Here is a 19,506-nt window from a genome sequence, read left to right as displayed (position 1 = left end):
TTTTGGGCCTAGAGTCTCCTAAGGCTCCAAAATGGAGGTTTATAGATGGAGGCTCCCAGCATCTGTGGATGGGCCCCAGAGCTTTGTTAGGGAAATTGGGGGGCGGGGTGGGGGACCACAATGAAGCCTATTGTCTCCTGTCCCCTCTTAAAGGAAACAAAAGCCTCCCAGTCTCTGGGGAGCCCTAGTCCATGCCCACCCCCTAATGCCCAGCACACAGGGAGGAGCCAGGGCCACTGGAGACAGGAGGTTTTATTGATGCTGTTGGGGGTAGGAAAGGCCCCCAGGAGCATGGGGGGCTGAGTCAGTCAGCAAATGCGTAAGGCCTGGGCACATGGGGGCAGGTTAGGACACATTTATCTTCTCAGGATTCTGTGGCTCCTTCCTTGGGGGAGGGAGAAGACATCTTGGGGGTCAATTCCAAGAGCAGCAAGGGCAGAGGTTAGAGATGGCTGACAGCCCCTAACCTGAGAGGAGGCACCACAATAGGCAACAACTTTGTGGAAAGCTGGATGACTGGTCAGTAGCAGAAAATGTGAGAGGTGGAGACACTGGGTTGGCCTCTTGGGGAGGATCAACCTTGGCCCAGGTGAGCTCATAAGAATACCTGATGTTCTCAAGCAGAGTAGGATAGGACCCAAAGTCCATTTCCCATGGGCCTCCTTAAGGAAAAAAAGGTATTCAGGGAGCCCCCTGGCAAGGGGTGCCAGAATTAGTCCTTAAGGCACAGCTGGGGGCAGACAAGGCGCCAAGGCACAACTGGTGGGGGGTTAGGGGCAGCCTCCAAGCTGAGGGCCAAGGTCATAAGAGGATGCAGGACCGCCCACGCTTGATTGGCGTGGGGTTCAGCACAGCCCGGACAGCCTCAGCAAACACTTCCTTGACGCCGTCCTGCTGCAGGGCAGAGCACTCGAGGTAGCGCACAGCATGGATCTGCTTGGCCAGTGCCTGGCCTTGCTGAGGTGTGATGGGCGCTTGGCCCTGCTCCTTGAGGCGCCGTAGGGTATCAGGCTGAGATCTCAGGTCCTTCTTGGTGCCCACCAGGAGGATGGGCACATCAGGGCAGTGGTGGCACACCTCTGGATGCCACTTGTGCCTCACGTTCTCGTAGGAGGGTGGACTGGCAATGGAGAAACAGATGACAAAGACGTTGGTCTGAGGGTAGGAGAGTGTGCGGAGGCGGTCGTATTCCTCTTGGCCCGCAGTGTCCCACAGGTTCAGGTTCACTGTGCGCCCATCAACTGCACTCTGGGCACTGTAATTGTCGAACACTGTGGGGATGTACTCCTTGGGGAAGGCATTAGTTGTATAGCAGATGAGCAGGCACGTCTTGCCCACAGCCCCATCGCCCACCACCACACACTTGATGCTCTGCATTGTGGATAAAGCTATAGTAGTGGAGGCAGTGCCTCCTGCCTCTTCTGGGCCCCTCTGGATGCAGTGACCTATGGAGAAATGAGAGGGACACTTGGTTAAGAAGGCTTCTACCTGTGGGAAGAAGAATGGCATTCTGCTTGGTGGCTGCACCTGCCCCCTTGCACCAGTTTTGCTTTGGCACCTTATCTGTCCTCAGACAAAGGACTCCCTTGTGACCCTTAAAGAAGACCATAGGACTCGGCATGGTGGCACACTCCTTTAATCCCAGTGCCCAGGAGGCTGAGACAGGAAGATCACAAGTTCAAAGCCAACCTCCCTAAGCAACTTAGTGAGACCCTGTCTTTAAATAAAACACAAGAAATGTGATTTGGGCCCTGCCCAACTCTGTTTGGGAACACCAGGTATTCTCATGTGCTTACCCAGGCCAAGGTGGACCCAATAAGCCAACCAGTGTTCCCCGTGCTCCTACACAAAGAAAGCAGCTCCTACTTCCTCAACCTGACATTATCCCCAATTAGAGAGAGAGAGAGATACAAATGAGCAATATCCAGCAACATGTTACAAAAAAGCAACCTAATGTGGTGGGAAACACATCAGCCCTGGTATTAGGATAATTTAAGGTCAAATCCTGGTTCTGCTCTTTTCTAGCTGTGACCCTGGACAAACCACTTAGCCCCTCTATGCCTCTTTTTCTTATCCATAAAGTGGGGATAAAATAACAACGTCATTGGTTAATGTGAGTTTTATATATATGTTTGTGTATGTGAGTGTGTGTATTCTCCTCCCAGTACTGGGAATTGAACCCAGGGCCACTCTACCACTAAGCCACATCCCCAGTCCTTTTTATTTTGAAACAGGGTCTCGATAAGTTGTTGAAGCTGACCTTGAACTTGTGATATCCCTGCCTCAGCCTCCCAGTCACTGGGATTGCAAGTATGGTGCCATCACATTTGCCTATTTTAGAAATCATAAAGCATTTAGAATAGTACCTGGTCAATAAATATCAGCTATTTTTTATTTTTCCCAAGGCAACACAAACAAAGGAGGGTACAATACACTAGTACTGTAGTGATCTACTACAGAGTTTACTAAATATGGATCCCAACATTTGATCTCTCAGTTCAAAAGTCTCAAAAATCAGACAGTGTGTGTGTGTCTGTCTGTCTGTCTACTGCGAAGTAGAAAAGGAACTTTGGTGGTATGGGGGTTGGAAAAAGGACAAAGGACTTAGTCCCAGTTCTCTTTTAGGCCAGTTTCCCCTGGGACCAGTTGGGAAAGAAATGGTTTGACTTTTATAAGGCTGCCTCTCTGGTTAACACTGACAGCATTTCCACCTTATTTGCATCAGAATATGTATGTTGCTCAGCCTCAGGACACCTAGGTAGAAATCCTCAGAAAATGGGTCAAGAAAAGAACCAAGGGCCCTCTAGGGCAGTGGAGAGAATCTCAGAGTGGAAGTCCAGAGACTTAAATTCTAGCCCTAGGTCTCCTGACTCACTGCAACCAAACATGAGACATTTACCCTTTCTGGGCCTCAGTTTCCCTTTCCTGGAAACAGCCGAAAATGTTTGTGACAAAAGGCAGTAGGAGTAGGTGCTACTACTTGTGCCCACTGGATTATCTGGAGGCCCTGGCGTTTTATAGCAGAACTCCTGGGCCTGTAATCTTCCAGTTCCACATAGAGTAGAGGAGTGGGTGTGGCCTTTGAGAACTCTCTCCCACAAGCCCAGCAATGGGGTGGCCCAGGCAGGAAAGCAAGGAGGGAATTCTGGCCAGCAGTTATAAGCCCCAAGAGACTGAAAGTACAAATGGCTCTCTAGGGATGTAGTTATCAACCAACAATCAGTAAATCAGCCCTCAAAGGAGCAGGGAGGGAGAGGGTAGCTTCCGGGCCAGTGAGGAAAGGACTGACACCGGAAATGGATTATGAATGAGGTAGTATCCAAAACAAGGTGTGGTATAAGGCCAAAAGCACCAGATACCTAAATCTGACCTCCTCAGTTCATCTGCTGATCTTGACCCTTCATAAAAAGCCCTAACATGGGCTTTATACAGTACAATGTCACTTGGTTCTACTGACAGAGGAAACAAACTCAGAGCAGTTATAGTAACCCAATGTCACACAGTTAGTATGGGAGCCAGGACACAAGCCCAGTTTTGTACTCTAAAAGACTGTTTTCCTCAATGAATCACATAGTCTCTAAGTTACCCATAACTAGCTAACTATGTGACCTTGAGCAAATAAGTGACTTCCCTTCCTGGAGCCTCAGTTTCTTCATCTCTACAACAGGAGTGATAATATTTGACCTCCCAGCCTCAGGAGGATGCATGGAGAATCCTAAGCATGATAATGAATATGCTCTGTAAACTGTAATGTACTGTACACACAGGAGGTAACAGAAACAAAGCCTTTCATCCCAAGAGGCAGGAAGCATTGAGTATGCATAAGTTTGAGTGGTGGCAGCAGCCCAATTTTCCCTATTCACATTTAGTTCAGAACCTCATCCTCTCTCCCAGGACAACCCTTTTCTCAGAAATCCTTTGGCCGGAACTGGATTGAATAAGTTCCCCTAGCCCATTTAAGGAGTGCATATGCCAAAAGGTAGGGTCTAATGTATGCCAAAAAAGAAGGGATGTCAGTGCTGTAGGATGCTAAATCAAGAGTAGCCCTCCTGGGGTTAGGATTGATTTTAAGTGGCGTTAAAAAAAAATCTTCATTTAATAAATAAATTGATGTTTGTAGATGTATGTATTAGCTAAACTACAAGGACTTGTTCTGTCTTTTCCAAATTTAATTCAGGTCATGCCTGGTCCTTCATTTTGTCATTCAGAGTTCTTCAAAATCTGAAAGGAGTTTTGGATGCATATAGACCTGGGTTTAAAGCCTAATTCTACCTCTTATCTTATATGACCCTAGACATATAAAGATTTGTCTCTCTAAGCTTCAATTTCTTTATCTTTTAAGTGCAGTAGCAACAGTATAAACCTTATAGGGTTACTATAAGAATTAAGTGCGTTAATATACAATGTGTATACAATGTAGGTAGTTTCCAAATTTGAGTTCCCAGCTCCTCATTCCCGAGAGGTCTTCAGTGACTTCTGCAGACAAACCAGGATAATTCTTGCCTTTGAACCTTTTAACTTTTTTTCCCTCCTGTTGCCATTCCCTTTCCCTTGCACAAATCTTCCTGACTCCTAAACTGGGTGGCAGTGGCACATGCCTGTAATCCCAGCAGCTTGGGAGGCTGAAGCAGGAGGATCATGAGTTCAAAGCCAGCCTAGCCTCAGCAATTTAGCAAAGCACTTAGCAATTCAGCAGACCCTGTCTCTAAATAAAATATTTTAAAAAGGACTGGGGATGTAACTCAGTAGTTCAGCACCCCTAGGTTTAATCCTCAGTACTGGAGGAAAAAAAAATTCTTCCTGACTCCTCAAGGACTAGCTTAAATCTCACCATCCCATGAGGCTACTGAATTCATCTTTGAATTTCCATATAATGGCCAACCCTTTTAACCCTGCTTTGACTCATGTGATTCTCCTTTTCCAATACTCATACATAAGTTACTCAGCTATGAATGCCCCTCCAATGCTGGAGGCTGGTCTTCTTTCAACTGCAAAAAAGCTGTGAATATAGGGCTACATATACAATAATGTACAACTACTGAATTTTGATCTGTTTGCACCTGCCTCTTTACTGATATCTGGATAGATCCCTCCAGAAACCAGGATTGGATTGCCCCATCTCAGCCAAAACCATAGTGCTGAAATCTTACTGGAGAGCAATGACACCCAAAAGCTAAGACTAGGATAAGCAAAAACCTCTCTCCCTAGTATTTGCCTGAATTGGTTCCAGCAGAGAGTCCATGGGAGCATAACTCATGCATGGCCAACCCTATGAAGGTGTTCCCTGTAGCCCAGCCTGCACCCAGTAGGCCCTGGCCTTGGGGTGTGGCCCGGACAGGCACAGAAGCTGGGAGGAAAAGGAAGCACTGATGTTTGCCTGATTGCCAGACCTCTGTGGCCGTTAGAGCAGGGGGAAGTGTCCCAACTGGGATGGGGGAGGGGAGGAATTGGCTCTAGAATGGGCAAGTGTAGAGGCTTTCTAGACTGCCTCTCTAACACGGGGTTCTTCTTTACAGCCCTCCTGAATCTCATTCTAACTCTAATGTATTTCTGGGCATCCTAACCCTCAGCTCTGGCCATACCACCACGATCCTCTACGAGGTGGCCTCCATATTTTGTTCCCTAAAACAAAGTAGTGATATGGAGCCAAGCACTCTGCCACCTCCTCCAGCAAAGTTTTTGTGAATTACCCAAGTCACAAGTGACTTATCCTATCCAAAGTCTGGTCCCTGTCTCTCTCATTCTTGTATCACATGCAGGCTGATCTGAATCTTATCTCTTGTTGTTAGAGGGCCTAGAGGGCAAGGTCCTGGCTGATTTCTGTCTCCCTGAGCTGAACACAGTACAGTGGCTGTGAGTAAATAAATGAATGGGCTCAATCTGTCCTTAATGACTCTGCACACAAAAGTACCTCTTCCTGGATTGCTGCTCACCGTCTTCAGATTCTTCCTGTCTATCAAAGCCCAGTTCTGCTCCTCAGTTTCTCTAGATTATAGCAACCTCCTCTCCTGCCTTACCTTTCCCAGTACTGACTGTTTTATTCATTTTGCTAAAATAACTTGATGCCTCATAGGGAGGGAAATCTGTATTTCATTTATTTGCTGAAATCCAGCAGAAGGCTGAGCAAAAGCTACAGGCTGACACACACCTCCTACCCCATCAATTCACAGACACTGATGTTGGGAACAAGGAGAGCCTCTGTGCTCAAAGGATGCAGGACAAAGGTAGCCAACTTCTTTCTCACCCTGAGGAGCATGAAGTTAGGGTAACATACACAAGTTATATTGCTTTGTCCCTGGCTGGAAGAGCAAGGGGGTGAAGCAAACAGAGCTAGCTCAGAGGGGATGAGGAAGATGGGTAGGAAAAAATGTCCTGTCCAAATCCAAAAGGATAAGGACTGGATTGGAATATCTAAAGACCCTTGGTCAAATATAGGCAAGGGGTAGAGGAACTGTTGGAAAGGCCTGTAAGTCTGTTTTTTTAAATATTTTTTAATATTTTTATTTGCATTTTAGTTTTCAGCAGACACAACATCTTTGTTTGTATGTGGTGCTGAGGATCGAACCCAGGGCGCACCCATACCAGGGGAGCTGGCTACTGCTTGAGCTACATCCCTAGCCCCTGTTTATTTGTTTTGAAGGGAGGGGAGAGAGGTAATACAAGGAGGCCCGCAGGGTGCAGCTGGCTGCAGCTGGGCTGGGAGGAAGAAGCTAGGGGGAGACATGAGGTCAGTGTGGGGCTGGGACCAGGCCAAGGGCTGAGTCTCTCTTTCTTCCCCTTCTCCCCACTAGCAAGGAAGAACAGAGAGCTTAGTTCCCAGGCTTAAAAAAAAAAAAAAAAATCTATGCGGGAGGATTCTCAAGCTATCACCATTCTCTATTCTTCAGCCTCTGCATAAATCCTGCACTACATCAGGTAGGGTAAGAGACTTGATGCCATCACTAGGGGCTAGATACAGAAAACAGGACAATTGTTGCTAAGAAGGCTGTAGGACCCTTACATAAGTCTCCATCCTTCCTATTTTCCCTGATCATCCTGGAACCTGAGGTGTTCCACAAAGGGTGAACCCTAGGGCTAGGACAGCTCTGGCTGGGGGAGCTCCCTCCCACACCAAGCAGCATAGAGAAATGCTCACACACTGGCTTCCTCCTCCGGCCCAGCAGTGGCTCAGCACCCCAGCAGCCCCTGAGCCCCATGAAAGACCTGTGAAGTGGCACTTCCTTTGCCTTTGCTCATTTCACACGAGGCTATACAGAAGTGCCATCCTCCCAAGCCTGCCTCCCCCACCTGAAAATACCCAGAGAGAAACCCAGGGCTGTTCAGGCCCATCAGTCTCACTGAAAGCCTGTGGGGGTTTCCACAAGGGAAAATAACATCAGGGAGGAAACTCTAGCATCAGTTTTCCACCATCAGTGGGGCAGAGTGGGGACAGGGTACTCCCCAGTCTTGCTGCCCCTGGCAAAATCCCCAACACTCTCCCTTCTTCTTAGCTCTTAACTTATAGCAATCCTTGTGTTTTGGAGAAGGCCTATTATATCAAGGATGGTGAGGACAGGAGTGGCCAGAGTGGGGGCACTGCAATTAGGAATTTCATGGAGGGGAGAGAGGCTCCAAGCTATCAGTATTCTCTGTGCCCTTTGGAAGTATTGATAATGCAACTCCTTAATGTTGAAACAGAGTCAAGAGAAACTAAGTTGACCAGGGTTATACAGAGAGTTGGCTGCAAATCCAAGACAAGGACTTGGGTCTCCTAATCTCTAGCCTGATGTTAGTTCCACAAAGAGAAGTTCAGAACTGTTCCTCTAAACTGAAGGGTCCCACAATCTCTCTGACTTCATTTAGGATGGCCCTACTATGGTCCAAAGGAGTAAGGTTGACATATTTCTGAGTCACTTTTGCTTTTAAGTTTCCAGGTTCTCATGCCTAGCCCAACATGCAGTGTTTATGTTTTAGCACTAACATTACTGGCCAGCCAGCCCTGCCCGAGCTAAGAAGCTCCTCCTCTGCCCTTAGTTCCTGGGGAGATGCCCTCCCCCATTTGAGATGAGGACAAAAGAGGAAGCTGGACCCTGGACAGGAAAACCAGTCTGATCTGGGGAGGTGGCCTAGGCTTTGTCTTTGGTTTCCCTTCTTAACTCTTCTCACAGACCCCTACAAACCTTATCTCTAATGTATCAACAATGTACACATAGAGAGGGGCCTCTAGTTTGAGCCTGGAATCCCTTCTTATTCCCAGTTCCCCAGCTACCATCATCCTAATATCTTTCCAATTGTCTCACTATAGCCACAACCTCGCATATCCTTCTGCTCATAATCTCCTAAAAGTTCATACCAACCATCTCATCTGCCCCAACATCTTGCCAGAAACAACTATCTAAATCCCAGATTTTCAACCAGGATCCATGACAATGTCACACCACTACTTGTCACAACATTGACCATTCATACTTCTTTAACTATGACCTCAACAGTAACTTCCTAAGTTGTACTTCCTTCCTCATAGTATTTTCCCACTTAGATCCCTCACTTCCTGGTCATATTTTTCGAGTCATGATTTTTTTGCAATTAGCTCAAACTTTCAGTGGGGCCAGATCTTGCCTGGAAGAGAGTCTCTTCCATACTATCTTTACTCTCATAATCCTGTAGGTTGCTTATTTAAGCAGTATACTAAAACAAATACTGGCTTTCCAGGCCAGGGATCAGGACTTCTAGGGATTTTTATTGAGCTGTGATGCTAGGAAAGTGCCTTGTATGCACATCCTTCCCTGAGCCTTGGATTTCTTCCTGGGACCAAACCTCTGTACCTCCCAGAAATGAGAGTAAGAGAGACAGGTGGGTAGAAGGGCTGGACTGGAAAGAACAACTTATGGAAGAGGGACAACTGTGAGATGGGAGAGGACAAGATGGAGAATGAAGATAGCTGTGCTTAAATAGAGCTGTGCTTGAGAGATCTCCAAAATGTAGCACTTGGTCCTCTCCACTTCTCTTTTTTTCTAGTAGAGAGTATATTTCTAATAAACACAGAAGACTGGAGGAGGAAGAAAGAAAAAGATCTCTCAGCATGCAGCCCAAAGGCTTGCGGAAGGAGCTCAAGAATGGAGGCAAGCACTTTTAGAAATAGGAGGGACTAAAATCAGAATTGGGAGAAATTCCTGTGAGAGAAGAGGGTCCTAGGTGAGAGGGGGATGCCTGAAGGAAAAAGGGTTAGCAGAACCCCAGAGGGCTTCCTGGTTACCAATATCCTGATACAGACCAGGACCATGGGTACCCAGCCTGGACAGCAGTGAAGAGGGGGCAGACAGCTCTGCCTTACATCCTTCTTTTCTTGATTTGAAATAAAAAAAACAAGACTGAAGTTAAACCAGCTGCAGTCTTCTCTCCAGAATCCTGCCTTTGCCCCCTCCCTTTTCTTCCATCACACTAGATGGTTTGTCCCATTCTCCTCATTGGCTGGTGTTGGAACCAGTAAGTATTGAAAGTCAAAGTTTAGGTTATCCCTCAGTTGCCAGGCATGGCCTATTGGTAGAACACCCCAGGGTTGGGGTGATTTTGATTTCCCATGGCCTCTCTCACCAGTCTTATTCCTGTGTCACCCTCCCCTGACTGCTATAGACTGCTTCCTCCTGCCTAACCACAATGTCACCCACTGCAGGTTCCCTTCATTCTATTCTGCTGGCTTCTGCTCTGGGCTCTCAAGGGTGAAGGCAGTTATTTTGTCGCCAAGATAAAGACGTAGAAACACAGGCACTTGTATGTGCATGCACACACACACACAAACACAGATTTCTAGCCCTTTTAATCATCTCTATCATTGGGAGACTGCAGCCTGCCTCTCCAAGACAGGGAGGTTTGAAAGTCTCTCAAACTTGCCTAATTTTCTACAGTAGTTCCTGATCCTGAAGCTGGAGATAAGTAGCTGAAACGGAAGGAAACAGACAGAAGGTGCAGGCTGAGAGATCAAGAGCAATGAGGGAGGTGAAAGGTGTGGCTGCCAGAAGTTGGGAAGAAAAGTAAAGAGGGAGTCTGTAGGAAACCAAGACGAACAGAGGGACATGCTAAGAGTAAGGTATGGGCCTTGGCATGTCTGTGTGTGTAGGGGAAGAGACTGAAGAGGATGAAAGTGGGTAGGCCCTAAAGAAAGGGTGCAGGAAGATAGTATATGTAGAATTGGGGAACTAAGGAGGGAAAAGCCTAGGAGATGATTCCCAATCGTTCCTTAAGGCCAGAGCCCTATAACTTGTCAGTGACTATCAGTCCTGAATGAGTTCTGCTACCTCCAGTCACAGGACTAGAGCAGGCCCTTTCCTTCCTCAGTCTATCCCCAAAAGTGCAAGGCTACGTTTAGGTGAACTAGGCACAGCACATGTTTGCTTACTACAATAAGAACCTGTTGCTTAGCTCCAGGGATGGAGAGGTTGGGGTTCGGAAAAACAGAAAAGGAATGGAGCCAGCGGAGCTGCAGCTGAGGGCAGGGTCGTCCTGAGTGCAGGGGACCCCCTAGGCTGCATCCCCAGAGTGAGTCTGAATTGGCATCTTTTCTTCCAGGGAGAACGCTCTTTCCCAGCGGTGCCGGGCTTCAGAGACCCCATACATCGCCCCCATCTCAGCCTTACAAATGTCACAACTGCCAGAACAGAGGGAGCGCCTTCTCCGTCCCAGAGACCCTCTCCCCTCACACTTCTGAACACTCCCCACAACTTTTGAGGACACACCACCTCTGAATCCCACCTCTCAGCTCCAACCTTTGCCACTTCAAAATCTTCTGTCGCGGAGCCAGAGACTCTCCGACCTCAGGGGTCTCTGGTGGCTTCGGCAAGCCGGCATCGCCGCTGGAAACCCACCCTCACCGTACCGCCACCGACTCCAAGTGGCTGGGTCCTCGCCCCGCCCGGCTGGCCGCGCCCGCCCAACTTGGAGTGAGCCTAGTACCTCCCGCCGGCGGCCTCCCGCAAGCAAACTTCTAGAGCCCGCGCCCGCGCGGGGTCCCGGCCGGTCCAGGCTCCCCTCCCTAGGACCCTTGCCCGCCGGCCCAGGCTGGGCCTCACCTGGTGCCCTCCCCGCAGCGGGGGATCTGGGGGCGGCGGCAGCGGCTCCGGGCTCGAGAAGGAAGTGAGAGCGGGAGGCCGGAGGAAGTGGGGGGGGCGGGCCGGTGGGCCGGGGCGGGGCGCGGGGGCGGGCCAGGCTGGGGCGGGGCGCGACCAGGAAGTCCGCGGGCGCGTTCCCCCTCACCCTTGCACCCGACTCTCCTCGGTCTTCGCGCCCGACTTAGTCTTGGGCTTCCCACTTGCCCCAGTCCCCAGCCTGTTCCCCTGAGACCCTTCAGGTCAGGCCTCTCAAGGTCAGGTCTCCCCGCCTTCTGGTTACCCCGTCCCCGCAGAGTTCCTAAGCTAGGCGCTAGGCATTCGTTCTCTCCCCACCAACCTTCGGGGAAAGGGTGACAAGGCACCCTAGGCCTGGCGCCTTCAGCCAAGCCAGGGATCCAGCGGTGGCCGAGGCTGGCTGGAGTATAACTATAATGGGTCAGCCTGGGGCAGTCCCCACCCCTGCCCTGAGCCTCAGGGGAGTGCGGGATGGTGGTGATTCAGCAGTGGGAAGGCCCCAGACCCCTGGGGAGGGTGGGGAGACTGGGGAAAGCGGAGCTGGCGTCAGCACCCCGGGGAAAGACACCATCAGCAGAGGCGCAGGCGGAGCTGCGGGCCCCAAAAACAGGATGTCGTGTCGTTGTTCCGCACCCTTCGGCTCGGCGCCGCCGAACTCTGGGGAGGAGGGGGGCGGGGCGGACGGAGATCATGGGGCTCCCCCTGCTCCCAGTTCTCGCTTGGGGCGCGCTAGCTGCTTGGCGCCGAAGAACCGCACCCAGGCCTGAGGTCCGGCGTGGGCCCCGGGGGCGGCGGGTTGGCGGACGAACTCATGGGCGCCCTCTGGTGCTTATGCTCCCAGGTCTTGAGCGCGGAGCCAACATATTGAGCGCCCTCCTTGTGCAGAGCTCTCTGCCAGGTGTAGTGGAGAAAAATCAGCGTTCAAGACAGGGTGACTGACTTCCAGAGGCTTTCCAAATGAAGAGTCTAGTCAATCCCGGGAATAAGTAGTTTATCTTTTCTGAGCCTCAATTCTGTCTTTGGTAGAATAGAATAATTTGTCCCTTATCTGGTGGTTGCGAAAACAACAGAGAATGGGTGTAAAAGCCCTGCTGTCACTGCCTGGCTACTGTATTGGAAGTGAAGTTAGAGGCTCTGTCAGACTCAGACTGGTAAATAATTCTTAAGTGGATGAATATCGTCTCCAAGGTCCTTCTCCTGGCAGAGTATGGAGTTGCTCGCTTCTTTGGTCCTTATCGCCTTTGAGACAAACTCCTTTCTGTGGGGAGGGGAGGGCAGAAAAGACTAGGGGAAAATTTCATCTCCCTTCATACCCTGCTGAAAGCACATTAATGGGTGAAGAAAGATTGTCCCATAAATGACAAGGCTCAGAGGCGATCACACATTAAAATGACTTCTATGAAGCCATTAAACATTATGTACTAGAAAAGGGGTGATTTTTGCTTTTGAGCCGTGTTCCTTTCCCAAGATTTGAGAGTAGGAAAATAGTGGGGCTTTGGACTCCTCTCCTTTAGACAAAGTTTGCTGTTATCTGATTTATATACTGTTGTTCTGGTTAAAGAGTTAAAAAAAAAAGTTTCCTGCAAAACATATTTGAAAATCAATTTAGAAGCAAAGTGGCGACGACAGAGTGCACATAAGGTGAAGTAGATTAGAAAACTGGATTGGGTCCAGTGGTCATGCATTCCTGTGATCCTGGAAGACTGAGGCAGGAGAATTGAAAGTTTGAGGCCAATTTAGCAAGACCCTCTCTCAAAGTAAAAAGAGTTGGGGATGTGGCTCAGTGGCAGATGTCCCCAGGTTCAATCCTCCCTACCAAAAATAAAACAAAACAAAAAAGACTGAATTGTCATCCATAGGTTAGAGTGTACTTCCTGAGCTTCTGACTGTATTGGGCTTGCCTGGCCCTAATTCAGGAGGGATAACCTGCCTTGAGGATCTCATGGTCTGGTGGGTTAAGAGACTGTTGCAGATGAAGTTATCAGAGGAGGAAAGAGTCCAGGGCTGGGCTTCAGAAGACCTTGAAGTCTAGTCTTAGCTCAGCTGGATAGACTGGTGAGATTTTAGGTAAGCGCTACCTTTTTAGGTCTCAGACTCCTCCACAAGAAAACAAGGGTTTGAACTAGATGATACCTTTGAGCTCTGACCTTCTATGATGCACTCTTCAGAATAATAATTAAACAATTAAGGTTTATTCATATAGCACATTGCTCATAGGTTAATACCACTTAGGTCATCATGCTTTGAGTTGTAGTAAATTATATCAGAGCCTAATGTCTGTCTCCTCCTCCTCCTTTGAGGTTGTGTCTGATTCATCTTTGTGTCTACTCATTGGGCCTGGCATAAGCAGGCTTAAGAACACATTTTTTTTTCAGTAAACATTGTGGAATTAAATTGCTTTAATAAGTTACTAATATATGTAAACACTTGCTTTGACAAGCAAAACAGAATCATCAGAGTCCAGCAGAGTCCAGGTGATTTGGAGCCAATTTTTTTTTTTTTTTTACACAATATCTTTGGTTTTTTTTTTTTGTGGTGCTGGGGATTGAGCCCAGTGCCTCACATGTGCTAGGCAAGTGCACTACCACTGAGCCACAGCCTCAGCCCCTTGGAGCCACTTTCATGCAATAGATACATGAAAGGCCATTATGATCAGAGGAGAGGGAGAGGGCGGGTGAAATTGCCCACAAGGGCTTATTGGAGAAGGACGATGCTGAGCTGAAGAGGGTAGAAAAGGGCAGAATCCCAGATGGGCTCTTTCTTTTCCCTACTCTCTCCTCAGCTTTTCCTGAATAGGTGATTTCTTGAGTATGTGTATGAATACTCATAAACAGTTGAAGACAAGGACACCAAGCCTGGACATTTAGAAGACAATATATGAAAGCACTTGATAGAGTAAATAAAGTTTATAGACATGTTCTGGAGCCGCACATTTCAGGACACAAATTCTGGTACTAACCTGTTCAGTATGGCCTTTAACAAGTCACATGGCCTCTTGCATTCATTTTTTCCATGCATACTTATTGAAAATCTTCTTGGTGCCAGGTATAGTGTTTACATGCCAGTAATGAACTGAAGAAAACACAAGACAAGTCCCTACCCTCTTGTTATTAGCACAGGAGACAGGCCTTAAGCAGGTAATCAAGGCTGGGTTTGTAGCTTAGTTTATAGCCCTTGCCTAGCATGTGTGTGAAGCCTCAAATTCAATCCCTGGCACCATAAAAAGCAAATAAAAATAACAGGTAATAATACAAAAGTATAGAGCACAACAAGAGCATATAACAGAGGTAACTTCTCAGTTTTAGTTTCATTTTAAAATAGAAAAGACAAATAGTGCTTTGTGAGATTGGGGGGATTAGATAATGCATGTAGAATGGCTAGCAAGTTGCCCAATGGTATCACAAATAAACATTAATTTTTATGTCCAAATAATGTTTTAAGTTTTTTTTCCACCTTAATCAATAATTCCCTCTCTCTCAAAATCAAAACATTAAAGCTCATTCAGTTTTCCTGAAAGAGCAAGGTGGGGAGAGCTGGAGGAGAAAGGTCCTAGATGATGTCACTTGTGCCCTGATATCTTTTAAGTGGGTCTCAGTGAACTTCAGCTCCTGTAATACTGTGACCCATTGAGGACTTCTGCTCAGCTCAGGTCCAAGCCCCTTTGGCTAACCTTAATTCTACATTCTCCTTCGTCTTTGATGTGGCTTCAAGTACTCAGCCTACTTGGGTCTCCTCTTGATCCCTTGCTCTTTCTTCTCTCAGCCTGCCTGAGGAGTAGAATGCTGTCTCCTTTTTATTACTCCTCTTTATTGATACTGCCAAAGATAAGATCAGTGTACCATTTTGTGGGCTTTGACAGGAAAGACAGGAGACAGTAGAAAGAACTAACAAGGGAAATGACAAATTAAAGTTCTAGAGTCATGCCTTCTGATCCGTTGTACTTGACTCCCTTGAGGAACTAAGTGGATAGTGGGGGATGGGACAGTGGCCTGTCCTCCAGGAGAGTCCCTTCTACCAGGCAGGCAGAACAATAATTGTCTTGTTTGCTTCCAGGACTCCTTTGCATCTCTGAGATTTTTCCAAATTGGGTAGTACCTAGGTCATCTGTCATAATCCCCCCTGGAAAATTGTTCCTTCCTTAGTCCTGGTGTTCTAAGAACAACTCAACTCTAAGATGCTCAACTGATTCAGTATTCTTTGTCTGCTCCCTTTCTCCTCTAATGTTCATCTTTGCCCTCTACTTGCTGTGTGACCTTGGACAAGTTATGGAATATTTTAATAAAGTAACTTAGACATGTTTTACACTTTTATTAATATAACAATTCTATTAGGCAGGTAATGTTATCTTCACCTTATAAATAAAAACACCTACAGACAGGAAAATTTGACTTGTCAGAGGCTTAATTTTCTCCTTTCTTCTATATCTATATCATAAGATTGCTGTGGATATTAATCATGTGCGATAACATGTAAGTTCCATGAGAGCAAGAAGTTTTGCCTATTTTATTAATGCTATATTCTCAGTGCCTAGGACAGTGTTTTGTTTTTAAGTATTTTCTTTTTCTTTCTTTTTTTTTTTTTTTTTAGTTGTAGATGGACACAATATCTTTGTTTTATTTATTTATTCTTTGATGTGGTGCTGAGAATCGAACCCAGTGCCATGCAAGGCAAGCGCTCAACCACTGAGCTATAACCCCAGCCCTAGGACAGTGTTTTTGTTATATAAATACTTTGCTTAGTAAATATTTGGTGTTTTGTTTTCTTTGGGGTACTTGGGATTGTACCTGGGGATTGCTGTACCACTGGGATACATTCTCAACCCTTTTTATTTTGAGATAGGGTCCTGCTAAGTTGCTGGGGCTGGTCTTGAACTTTTGATCCTCATGCCTTAACCTTCTGTGTTGCTGGGATTGCCATTGTGCCCAGTTTGAATGTTGATTTGCTATAGCATGCTTAATATATACCTAGCACAGACTAGTTCCTTCCAAATTCAAAGCTATGCTAGGCACTGTTCTAATTACATATATGAAGTCATCTAAGATTTACAGAATTCTTTTTTTCAGATGGAGAAACTGAAGCCAGAGAGGTTACTTGCCCAGAGTCATATATCAGAGCTTTGTTGTGAATCTAAGATGTCTGATTCCAGAAACTTTCTACCTGCTTCACCTTCCCCTGTCCCAGAATCTATGCTTCCACACAGCCTCCTTGACTGCATTAGGTAGTTACTTGTCCCCCAACTGTGGCCTTTCACATACCCCTGTAGCAATCCCCAAACCCAGGAGTACTCTACAACTGAACCATAACCCCAGCCATTTAAAAAAAAATTTTCTTTTTAGTTTTCAATGGACTTTATTCAATTATATGTGGTACTGAGAGTCAAACCCAGTGCCTCACAATGCTAGGCAAGCACTCTACCACTAAGCCACAACCCCAATCCCCAGCCATTTTTTTAAAACTCTTTTTTAAAAAAAATAATAATTATTTTTTTTAGGTGTAGATGGACACAACACAATGTCTTTATTTTTATGTGGTATTGAGACTGGAACCTGGGTCCTGCCTATGCTAGGCGAGCGCTCTACCATTGAGTCACAATCCCAGCCCATAATCCTCAGCCATTTTTATTTTTTTATTTTGAGACAGAATCTTGCTAAGTTGCTCAGGCTGGCCTCAAACTTGTGATCTGGACTCAGCCTCTCAAGTAGCTGGGATTTCAGGCATGGGCTACCATGCTTAATTCAGTAGTTGTTAAATGAATAAATTAACATTGGTAGTAAGATTTTAGAACTGATTCTGGAAGGGGAGATGATGCTCTGTTGCTTCTAAGCCAAGTTCTCTCCTCATCTTTCTCTCTGAGAAAGAGTGATATCTATATTTTTCTTTTTTGGACACCAGGGAGCACCACTATTATCACAGGCCAAGCTCAGGGATTCCTTAATTTTTTCCAGCAGATTTCCTACTTGAATACACTTCTACCAAGTTTCTTTCATTTTCCAAATGAAAGCTATCGGTGACCAGAAATCCTGTGATGAAAGGAAGGATAGTTAGGCTGCTGCACAGAACATACCTAATTCATCAATTCACTCAGCCAAACACTTATGTATTAGCTATGTACAGGGCAACTTAGCCTATGAGAGTATAAAGATAAATGAAATTCAGTCCTTGATGAGTTCAGAGGCTAATGGGAAAGAGAGATGCTTATTAGATAATCAAAATTTAGTTATCTAAGCACTTTAAGGTATAGACTAGAGAGGGCAAATCAGGAAGGTACCAAAGGAAAGGATGATTTGAAGTTACTTTTCTTTCTGTTTTAAAATCGTAATTCTTAGTTCATCATGACTGTCATCATTGGTTAAAAAATGAATGTTTTTATTTCACTTGAACTGAGACTTAAAGGATGGGGAGGAAATCTCAGAGGAGAAAGCAAGTTGGTTTTCAATCTACCACTTCTCAGCTTCATTTTTTCATTTATAAAATTATTATAGCCTCTGTCTTTATCTAGCAGAGTTGCTGTGGGAAGAGATGAGATAATAGATGATGTGAAAGTTCATAAAAATAGTAGAATGGAGACATAAGAATTAGTATAATCTAGCTGGGCAAGGTGATCCACACCTGTAATTCCAGAGACAGAAGAATCACATATTCAAGAACAGCCTTGACAATTTAGGGGGATGCTGTCTCAAAAACAAACAAACAAAAAAGGGTAGGGTATGGTAGTGTACACCTGTAATCCCAGCAACTCAGGAGTCCCAGGCAGGAGGATCACAAGTTCGAGGCTAGCCTCAGTAACTTTGCAAGACACTGTCTCAAAATAAAAAATAAAAGAGACTGGGGAGCTGGGCATGGTGACTCACACCTGTAATTCACACCTGTAATTCCTCCTGAGGCAGGAGGATTGCGAGTTCAGCCAGCCTCAGCAACAGCGAGGTGCTAAGCAACTCAGTGAGACCCTGTCTCTAAATAAAACGCAAAATAGGGCTGGGGATGTGTGGCTCAGTGGTCAAGTGCCCCTTGTACTCCTCCCTAGTACTCCTCCCCAAAACCCAAAACTTAAAAACCTAAAGAGTGATGCAAGGGAGACATACTTGCACATGATAAAGGTTTGGTGTATTGGTTTAAAAAAGAGAGGGATGGGGGAAATGGGAGTGGTAGCTCATGATGTTAATGACAGCAACTCTGGAGGCTGAGGCAGGAGTATCACAACTTCAAAGGCAGCCTCAGCAACTTAGTGAGGCCCTAAGATGCTGTTGCAAAATAAAGAATAAAAAGGGCCAGGGTTGTGATTCAGTTGTTGAATGTTCCTGGGTTCAATCCCGGTACCAAAAATGATGAAGAAATAAATGAGAGGTATGGAGGTGGGTGGGGAAGAAAGTTCGGTTTCATCCTGATATTTACAATGAGGTGAGGAATTCTTGCAGAGGCTACACTTAAGTAGGGACATACCATAAGGTTACTGAGGTTAGAATTACAGCTTCGATCCAAGAAAATCCATGATGTTTCAGGTTTTACTATTTTGTAGAACAGTAAAGTTGAACTGGGTCCATAATCTAGTAGGAACTCATTCTATGATTAGGGAGATAGATCCAGAGGGAAACTGGCTTTTCTAATGTTATATCATGATCATGGAGGTAGAGATGAGACTAGAATGTTCTTTGTATTGCCTTGTCCATGGCATTGACTCCTAGACACCATTTATCTTGAATTGTGGTAAAATGTATGCAACATAAAATTTATTATCTTTTTTTTAAAGATAGGGCCTCACTATGTTGCCCAGGTAGGGCTTGGGCTGGGAATGCAGCCCCGTGGTAGAGCACTCACCTAGTACCCACAAGGCCCTGGGTTCAATCCCCAGGCAAAACAAACAACAAAAGAAAACCAGCTGGGTGCAGTGGCACCCAGCAGCATGGGAGGGAGGCTCAGGCAGGAGGATTGCAAGTTCAAAGCCAGCCTCAGCAAAAGCGAGGGTGCTAAGCAACTCAGTGAGACCTTGTCTCTAAATAAAATACAAAATAAAGGTTGGGGATATAGCTCGTTGGTAGAGTGCTTGCCTTGCACGCACAAGGCCCTGGGTTTGATCCCAAGCACCAGAAAATGAAAGTACTTTTGAGGTGTAAGCAATCCTGCCTCAGCCTCCCAAGTAGCTGAGACTATAGGTGTGTGCCATGGCACCCAGTTTTGTGGTGCTGGAGATCCAGCCCAGGATCTTGTGCATGCTAGGCAGGCACTTTACCACTGAATCATCCTCAAATCTTTTTTTTTTTTTTTTTTTAATTTTTTTTTTTAGTTGTTGATGGACCTTTATTTTATTTATTTTATTTTACATGTGGTGCTGAGAATCGAACCCAGTGCCTCACCCGTGCTAGGCAAGTGCTCCACCACTGAGCCACAATCCCAGCCCCCATCCTCAAAT

General features: G+C 46.3%; 1 protein-coding gene and 1 long non-coding RNA gene across 4 annotated transcripts; one reads left to right on the top strand and one right to left on the bottom strand.

Annotated features, from left to right (window-relative positions):
- Positions 1-234: 234 nt before the first annotated feature.
- Rhog (ras homolog family member G) lies at positions 235-11,172 on the bottom strand. 3 transcript variants are annotated; one of them, XM_078046616.1, is made up of 2 exons: positions 11,046-11,172; positions 235-1,445 (listed from the first exon to the last, which is right to left on the bottom strand). In XM_078046616.1, exon 2 carries the CDS (start codon positions 1,375-1,377, stop codon positions 802-804), a length of 576 nt encoding a protein of 191 aa, XP_077902742.1. In that variant the 5' UTR covers positions 1,378-1,445; positions 11,046-11,172; the 3' UTR covers positions 235-801. The 3 variants fall into 3 exon arrangements, with proteins under 3 accessions (XP_077902742.1, XP_005323191.1, XP_040140811.1); XM_005323134.5 differs by lacking the exon at positions 11,046-11,172 and adding an exon at positions 10,729-10,921; XM_040284877.2 differs by lacking the exon at positions 11,046-11,172 and adding an exon at positions 10,743-10,921.
- On the top strand, positions 9,814-15,398 carry LOC144377128 (uncharacterized). Its single transcript, XR_013437786.1, has 2 exons — positions 9,814-10,066; positions 10,546-15,398. It is a non-coding gene; the product is annotated as an uncharacterized LOC144377128 (long non-coding RNA).
- The last annotated feature ends 4,108 nt before the right edge of the window (positions 15,399-19,506 follow it).

The sequence above is a fragment of the Ictidomys tridecemlineatus genome, chromosome 4 (genome assembly GCF_052094955.1).
Source record: "Ictidomys tridecemlineatus isolate mIctTri1 chromosome 4, mIctTri1.hap1, whole genome shotgun sequence".
NCBI classification, from domain to species: Eukaryota; Metazoa; Chordata; class Mammalia; order Rodentia; family Sciuridae; genus Ictidomys; species Ictidomys tridecemlineatus.
Note: the sequence above shows the minus strand (reverse complement) of the source record. Positions and strands in the feature narration are given on the sequence as shown.

Bases quoted from the DNA above. Each gene is read 5' to 3' on its own strand.
- Rhog (XM_078046616.1), bottom strand. From the start codon at position 1,377: ATGCAGAGCATCAAGTGTGTGGTGGTGGGCGATGGGGCTGTGGGCAAG.